Raw genomic sequence first — 8,670 nt, forward strand, 5'->3', positions numbered from 1 at the left:
TCAGTTCCCATCCCAATCATCTTCCCCGATCGTAGGTCCTGTATAACACAAAGTTGTCTGAGAAAGATGGTGATATAGAATGAATCAAAGGCCAATTTACAGACAGAGATCAAATTCAAATAAAAGAGGGGCACACATAAGACGTTATGTAGAATGAACTGAGGAGAGAAAACCATTTTGCCAATATGACTGACTTGAGCGGAGGTACCATCCGGCAATTTAACAAACCGATTGTATACTCTTCTCAAAGAGGTGAGAAGAGTATGAGTACAGACTATATGGTCACTAGCACCACTGTCCAATATCCAAATACTTGCCTTGCCATTTGGAGGAAAAGAAAAAGCTTTACCTGAGAGTTCCTCATAAGGGGGAATGTTACCGACTTGGTTGACTGTAGCAGTCTTGTTCTTACTTAACAATTCAACAAGCTGCTTACATACTTCTTGTGAAAACGGAAAGTTGGATGCATCCACTCCTTTGTCATTCATGGATGCGACATGATTCCCTTTGGAACGTCCTTGTCCTCCGTCTGCAGCGGCTTTTCTCCTTCGACAATAGTCAGAAGTGTGGCCCTTCCAACCACAAAATGTGCACTTGAGATGTGCTCTGCAATTCTTGGTGCTATGATTAGTTTTGTGGCACTTTTCACATCTGGCTTCTCCTTCTCCTGAACCAAGATCACGACCTCCCCTATTTACGGCAAAAGCCGCCGCCTCTGGTTGAGCTAAGGCTTTCCCAGTTGACACTTCTGCTTGCTTCTCATGACGTAACGCCATCGAGTATGCTTTGTTCACACTTGGGAGTGGATCAATGGCAACTGTGTTGCTTCGAATTGCAGCATAGTTGTCATTGAGTCCCATTAAAAACTTCATGGTCTTCTGATTTTCCATGTATGTCTTGACTTCTTTGGCTGCCTCACAGCTGCACGGTGGAAGTTCACAAAGTGCATCTCTCTCATCCCAGAAGCTCTTGAGTTTGGTGAAAAAGGACGTCACAGAGCCGGTGCCTTGTTCACAGTCATGAATTGCATTCTCGATGTTGAACAATTGGACAGTATTGGTGTGGGAAAATCGTTCTTTCAATTCAAGCCACATATCTGTAGCATTCTTGCAGTGAATCACGCTGCCAGATATCTCTTTCGACATTGATCCTAGCAGCCATGTTTTGACTAAAGTATTGCAGCGATCCCATTGCTGCTGTTCTTCAATCTTGTGAGTTGGCCTCTGAATAGATCCATCAATGAACCCTTTCTTATTCTTGATTGTCAGAGCCATGCTCATGGATTGAATCCATGTTGTATAGTTATCTTCCATCAAAGGTTGTGATACAAGCACCGCACCGGGCTGATCCGAATGATGGAGAAATAAAGGGTGGTTGGGATTCTCCCATGGTTCTGGTGTCCTTGTAGAGGCTGAGGCCTTCCCTTGCTCCTCAAGCTTCTGATCTTCACCGCCTGCCATGGATGGTTTGATTGTTTTCACGTTATGTCTCAGAACAGTGGCTCTGATACCATAAAGAGAAATTGAATGTTAAGAATTTGTTTCTTAATCAATCACTGTACTGTGTTACAAGCTTTATACATATCATTTACATATCAGATCCACTATCATGGCCTAGAATTAAGGACCAATACATATACACAGCTAACTTATTGCTATCCCTCAGAATCAGCTAACCGATATGATGGGATTCTTTCCTTTGACAGATTCTCTTCTTCAACATAGGCAGTCCACGTTCTAATTTTATTAGTTAGATTTTCATTTTCTTTCCCCATCATTATTTCTCTCTCTCTCTCTCTCTCTCTCTCTCTCTCTCTCTCTCTCTCTTTTTATTGTTCACTACTTGATCTATCTTCTGGCGAATAAGGCCTCCAGGGAGCAAGCAAACGGAGTCCCTGAACCAGCCTTAAAGCTGATCAAGTACAGGGCACGCTAGCGCACTCCGGCCTGTTGAGCGCAACGTAGCGATTGTTCGGTCTTGTTTCCAAGTAGCTAGCCTTACTGGAGAGGCCTTGATATTATTGTGCTGTCACTGTGCTAGCCCAACAGATGTTTCTCCCATTAAAAAATGTTCTAGGGCTCAGAAAGGAGTCCCTATGTAACTTTTATGAAGTTCAGACTGCGTTGCGGGGAAGTCATCAGAGAATGAAATCGGCAGTTCCGGGAGGTGGTCGCTAACATCGATCATTGCGACGAGCAGACAACCATCATGGCTTACCGCAATACTCTGTTGAGGAACACCAGGCTCTATGAGTCCCTGGTAAAAAGCATTCTAGATAACTTTGAGGAGCTGATTTAGAAGACGAAGAAATACGCCCGCTTGGAAGAAGAAAAGAAGAGCATAATTCCTACTGGGATAGTTCCAACAAGGCAAACGCCTCTCTCTCTTCCTTCTCCGATCGAACCCTCATCTTTCGATGAGTAAACCCTCACCTTCACCTCTCTCTTCCCTCAACATCCGTCGGGGATCAAACCCTCACCGTCCACTAATTTGGAAGAACATGTCGGCCTCCAGATCTGAATGTGTTGAATTGCTAATCAGGAGGTACTATGCCGATTCCATCCCTTTTTTTTTTTTTTTTTTCTCTCTCTCTCTCTCTCTCTCTCTCTCTCTCTCTCTCTCCCTCTCTCTTATCTTCACTATAAAGCCATTTCTAGAGCCTGGAGGTCCCAATCTGGAAGTAGGTGCATGCCTCCAGATCTGGATTTAATTTGTTGAATCGCTAATCGATCTGGAGCTGCTATGCCAATTGTTACAGTCGAACAGTAATTATTTGAGAAGATAGTTCAGATAGTTACTGTTGGATAATGGTAATTATTTGTTATTGTTAAAATTAAGATTTTTCACTCCAAAAGCTTATTGTTTGTGTTGGTTTTATGCTTTTTTTGACATGTTTCTGGAAGAAAAAGGCATAAGACAGGGGCAATTATCTAGTTTTGGGTATTATTGCAGAGTAAGAATTGTCACTGTACGTCTAACAGTGACAATCACTACGCAAAAAAAAAAAAAAAACAGTTTAGGCGACGAAATATTTCATCGCCTAAGATTGACTTTGAGCTACGAATTTTCGTCGCCTAAAGTTTTTTTTTAAGCTTTTTATACAAAAACTATATAATATATAACACAAAATTTATGTAATAAATTTTTATTAACACAAATTAGCAAATTTATAATTCCATACAAAGTAATAATAACCCTAATGGTCAATCTATTCTAAACCGGTAGTGTCATCGTCATTCATGTCTGGCGACGACTGATGATAGGACGGTGGCGGGACAAACCCAGGTATCGCCTTTGTCAATGCGGCGTACAACGCCTCCTTTTCCTCTCTCTCGGCTCGTAGGTCCTTCTTCGACTTCTTCACTTGAGCGGACAACCCTGCGACGATTGTAGATGGTTGAGAAGAAGATGAAGACGAAAATGAAAACGAGGATCGAACGTCACGAATCTACCCATATCTCATTCCGTGTATTTCCTTATCGGGCCTAACACCCAGTTAGTCTATCATAATACGAAGTCCAAAATCGGGATCAGGTACTGGGATTGATTCAAATGGAGTACCTGGCGGGTGCTGCTCGGCCAAGCTCTCCAAATATCTTCTCGAGTTGGTCACCATCTCATCCTTCAAAATGTTATATACACAAGTAGCTAATTAGAAAATTAATATAAATATAAAAAAATGTGAAGAATTAAAATATAAAAAACTAATATGTTTTGCCTTGGCCGCATCACAACTGAGATGAACATAAATATCTCCGAAAGTGTCTATCTCCGGAAATTGCGACCTGCCTTGAAAAAGAAAATAATGTTGTCAAAGACCCAAACAATACTAAAGAATATGTATGTACTAAATTAAATGATGACGTATCCGACGTCATGACTCCACACGATATGAGATGGACGTCGGACCACTATGATGGTTAAACAGCTTTCCTTTCTGGTTCCTGGCATTGACGACCGATTTCTTCTGTTAAATATTAGGCAAATTGTAAATTTGTTAGTATATATACAATAATAGGAAAAAAATAAATAAATAATCAATTTTTGGAAGTCTTAAAATGATTAAACGTACCAAAAACGCTGCGCTCATGAAATGTTCTCACAAAAAACGTCACTTGTTAGGCCGCTCTACCAACTCCATAGAGGGGTTCACCAATGCCTCAATTGTCGACGAAAATCCTTTGAAATGCCTGTGTAGTTCGTGCTTCCACTGCTTGTAGGACTTGATGAGTAAATCTGTTATGTACGTGACGGTGAGGGGATCATCCATCTGAATATCAAAGTTAACATGAAAAAAATATTAAATTGTTAGGAATGATCAAATTCATCATTTTGTATTAATTATCAAGCAATATTCACTGAGATGGAGCATATCACTTTGTTTTGAATCTCTACCGGCAGTTTTTTTCCAAGTGGTTGCAACCATATTGCACTTGGCACAAACAATCGTCCCCACATCGTGCGAGAACAAATTGTCGACGTTAGGATCTAACGGTCGTCGGCCGTTTTCCACACACATGACACGAATCGGCTCCCCAGTGCTGCGCACGATCCGAGAGAACTTCAACCCACTACATGGTCCCCTCGTCACAGTGGATGAAGCGGGAGTTGTGAGATCGACGGGCCCTTCGTGGCATAGAAGGGCTCTCAGTACTCGAGGAGGGCTGGACTACGTCATCGAGACCTGACTCCATCGTCTTCCACCTTATAAAATAAATTTCAAAATACAACTAATTGTTACAAAAAAACTAAATTTAACATAAAAACTAAATATATTTATCTAGATATATATATATATATATATTTCTACTTCTTCTAAATACATTTAATAAGTAAAATACATTTATAATGATTTAAATTTAATAATTAAACTAATGAGAACAATTAATGAAAATTTTATAATTAATCTACATTTCGTAATTAAACTAAATTTTATATTAAAAACTAACAAACTAACTAATCTACATACAAACTACCCAATAAATTTTATCATTAAAAAACATATAAAACTAACTAATATTTATGATTAATTTTAACATACAACAAACTAACATAATATAATAAATTACACTAACACCGTATATAATAAATTTTACTAACAATATACTAACATCATATATAATAAATTTTTCCAACAATATACATACAAGCATACAAACTAATAAATTTTAGCAATTAAAAACATACAAATTAACTAACTAAAAAATCTTATAATTAATTTTAGCATACAAACATACAAATTAATTAACTAATAAATTTTAATAATTATGAAACATTAAATATTAAATCATTCAAAAACTTAACTAAGAGATAGATTAAACACATACCTCTATGCAAACAACAAATAATTAGCCCGAAAATGCAACTATCCTTCACCAAAAATGCAACTAGCTTTCACTAAAAAAATCCACAATCCTACAAATACAAAATCCACAATATTAAAAACAAAAACAAAAAATCCACAAAAAAAATAAAATTAAAAATTTACCAATGGGTTTCGGGTGGGATTTCTGGGTTTTGGGGTTTTCGAGGGTGGGTTTTAGGTATTCAGGGGTGGGAGATCTAGGGAGAAAGAGAGGGTTGTGGGTACGGTTTTGGGGGGTGGGTTTTCTGGGTGGGGTTGGTTTTGGTGGTGATGGTGGCTAGGGCTGGTGGCAGAAAGTGTAGAAAGTGAATGGAGAGAGCCGGGGAGAAAGAGTGACGCAGAGAGAAAAAGAGACGGGGTGGGTTTTTGGTGGGACAACGACGGGGTCGAGAGGGGGAATCAGTGGGCCGGTGATGGGGAGGGGAGGGGGAGCCAACGATGAGGAGGATAAAGGAGGGGGAGCGACGGGAAGAGAGGAATTGCAGAGGGAAGAAGAAAAAATAGATCGCGCATGGGGAAGAAAGATCTGGGCTCGATTTTTAATTAAAATCCCTTAGGCGAAAAATCTAATTTCGTCGCCCAAAGGGACCTCAGGAGACGAAGTAGGGTACTTCGTCTCCTGAGGTCCCTTTGGGTGACGAAATTAGATTCGTCGCCTAAGCATGTGAAATTTTTTACGAGAATTTAACCTGCCTATTTTATAGACCCTTGAGCGACGAAATGATGAAAATATTTCGTCACCTAAGAAGCTTTTGGGTGATGAAATCTTTATTTTGTTGCCTAAGATCCTTTTAATTACACACGTCGAAACGTCCGACCTCCAATACCTAATTTATACATCTCTGATTGACCTAATTTTTTTGAGAGATGATCTTTGAATAAGGAACTAAGAAATGAACGGTTCGGATCTTTGAAAACATGATCGAGATGTGACCTTCTATATATAAATGAATGGTTTCAACACTTGAAGAGTATAATTCAATGAATTATTTCATTGAAATATTGTCGTTTCAAGAATTGTGAAGATCACAACGTGAATGATCGGACCCATTCATTTTATGTGTTCATACTCAAAGATTATCCCTGCAAAAAATCGGCCAAATTAAATTTATCTACCCATTTGATTAATGTTAGAAAAACTACGATCGTTCATAAGTTCGACCATCATTACCTAACTTCTACATCTCCGAGTGGACTATTTTTTTGCAGGGTTGATCTTTGAGTGGGGAACTAAAAAATGAATGGTTTGTATCGTTGGAAACACAATTTAGATGTAAGCTTCTACATATAAATATACTTGAAGAGTATAATTCTATTACATTTTCCTTTTAAACTTTGTCGATTCAAAAATTGTGAAAACCAAAATGTGATTTCAACGATCGGAGCTGTTCATTTTCTTCGTTTATACTCAAAGATCATCCTTGCAAAAAATCGGCCAAATCGAAATTCATCTACTTGTTTGATTAGTATTAGAAAATTCATGATTGTTCATAAGTTCGATCACCGTTACCTAACTTTTACATCTCCAACTGAGCTAATTTTTTGCATGAATGATCATAGGCGACGATATTTTTCCGTCGCCCAAAGGCTCTTTAATGTTCGTTGCCTAAAGTCACCTTAGGCAACAAAATTTGTCATCATTCACACATGTATGGGTTTAGGCGACGCAGATTCGAATTTGTCGCTTCGAGTGTCTTTAGGCGACGAATTTATGTTCGTCCCCTAACATGTTTTTTTTTTTTTTTTTGGTAGTGTATAATTGCCATTGTCCAACAATGACTATAATTGTCATTGTCCAACAATGACTATAATTGTCATTGTCCAACAATGACTATAATTGTCATTGTCCAACAATGACTATAATTGCCATTGTTCAACACAAAGAGAGGGGCAATTTTCTTGAAAAAAAAGATTGAGCGCTAAGAATGGTGCCCAACGCATTTTCTCATGTGATTTCAATTAAGTAGACTGCATTGGGATTTGATTTTTGATAGTGGACCTTAAAAAAAAAAAAAAAAAAAACCTAATTTCTAAAAGAGGAAATTACAGATTTAGTCAAGTTATGTTATACCTAGTTTAATTTTGGTTCATAATCTTTTTTAAGTTCTGTTTTGATCCACTAATTGTTCCACTTGTTCAATAAAGGTCCAGATTTGTTTTCTCAAATTTGACCTGCCTTTTACCCTATCAAATCTCACCCAAATTCAGCAAACACATACTTGTTTTAAAGCTATGCATTTCTTCTTTACAACCATATAAAAATCATTCAAATTGGAGTTCTAAAACTCAAGATAATTGACCCCAAAGTAGGGTACCCGAAACTGCCAATTTTTCAAACTTCACCCAATCTCAGTTCTCTTAAATTCTAATATTCTAAATTTGTTTTTATGATTAGGAAACGATGAAATATAACTTATACTTCAATTATAATTGAAGAAAACACAAGCTAAAAGATTTAAAGTCACAAATCTGAACCTTTATTGAACAAATGAAACAATTAGTGGACCAAAAACAGAACTTAAAATAGATCGTGGACCAAAATTGAACTAGGTATAAAATAAGTGGACCAAATCTGTAATTTCCTCTTTCTAAAATGGACTTTAAAAAAAAAAAAACCCAAAAAAAAATCACCTTGATTCACTTTGTTACTTATTTAATCATTTACTAAAATCTCTATTTGGATGGAATGATTTAAAAGAATGACTTGAATATAGCAAATTACAAATAAGTCAATAAATAATTTGCAAATTACATATTAGTCAATATATAATTTGATATCCCTTAATAGTCAATTGCATATTAGTCAGTTTTCTAATTCTTAGTTGTCCTTTATGCATGCTAATTTTTTTTTTTTGCTCAATCAACCTTGCAGATTGCAATTTTTTTTTTGGCCGGTATTCTAGACTTGTAGTATGCAAATTCCAGTTCATCTTTATTCCATACTGTTCTCTTTTCATGGAAAATTGAAACTCACTTGCGAAAAGTTCTAAAACACTTTGCATTTGGGATTAGCTTTATTTTAATAATTTAAAGGAAGTTTTTGTTATTGATATAACTATATAAGGATAAAGCATATATTTAGCATGGATGATGCTTATTCTAGAAATCAAAATTGAAACAGAGGACATTGCCATACACAACTTGAATAATATATTCAAGGATATTGAATGATTAAAGTAATAAACTTGAAAGTTTGAATTATCATTAAAAAAGCTAACAGCTAGACTACAGTCTAACTGTTTAAGAACATCATTTCAAGTAGCTTGAACAAACAAATGTCCAAGCTATAAACATCATAATGCCTT

The 8,670-nt window shown here is 36.9% G+C and overlaps 1 protein-coding gene across 1 annotated transcript; it reads right to left on the bottom strand.

Annotated features, from left to right (window-relative positions):
• On the bottom strand, positions 1-1,293 carry LOC147282384 (uncharacterized). Its single transcript, XM_086249107.1, has 2 exons — positions 350-1,293; positions 1-38 (listed from the first exon to the last, which is right to left on the bottom strand). Exons 1-2 carry the CDS (start codon positions 1,278-1,280, stop codon positions 1-3), a joined length of 969 nt encoding a protein of 322 aa, XP_086105233.1. The 5' UTR covers positions 1,281-1,293.
• Between the last annotated feature and the right edge of the window lie 7,377 nt (positions 1,294-8,670).

The sequence above is a fragment of the Dryas octopetala genome, chromosome 6, assembly GCF_963921425.1.
Source record: "Dryas octopetala chromosome 6, drDryOcto1.1, whole genome shotgun sequence".
Classification (NCBI taxonomy): domain Eukaryota; kingdom Viridiplantae; phylum Streptophyta; class Magnoliopsida; order Rosales; family Rosaceae; genus Dryas; species Dryas octopetala.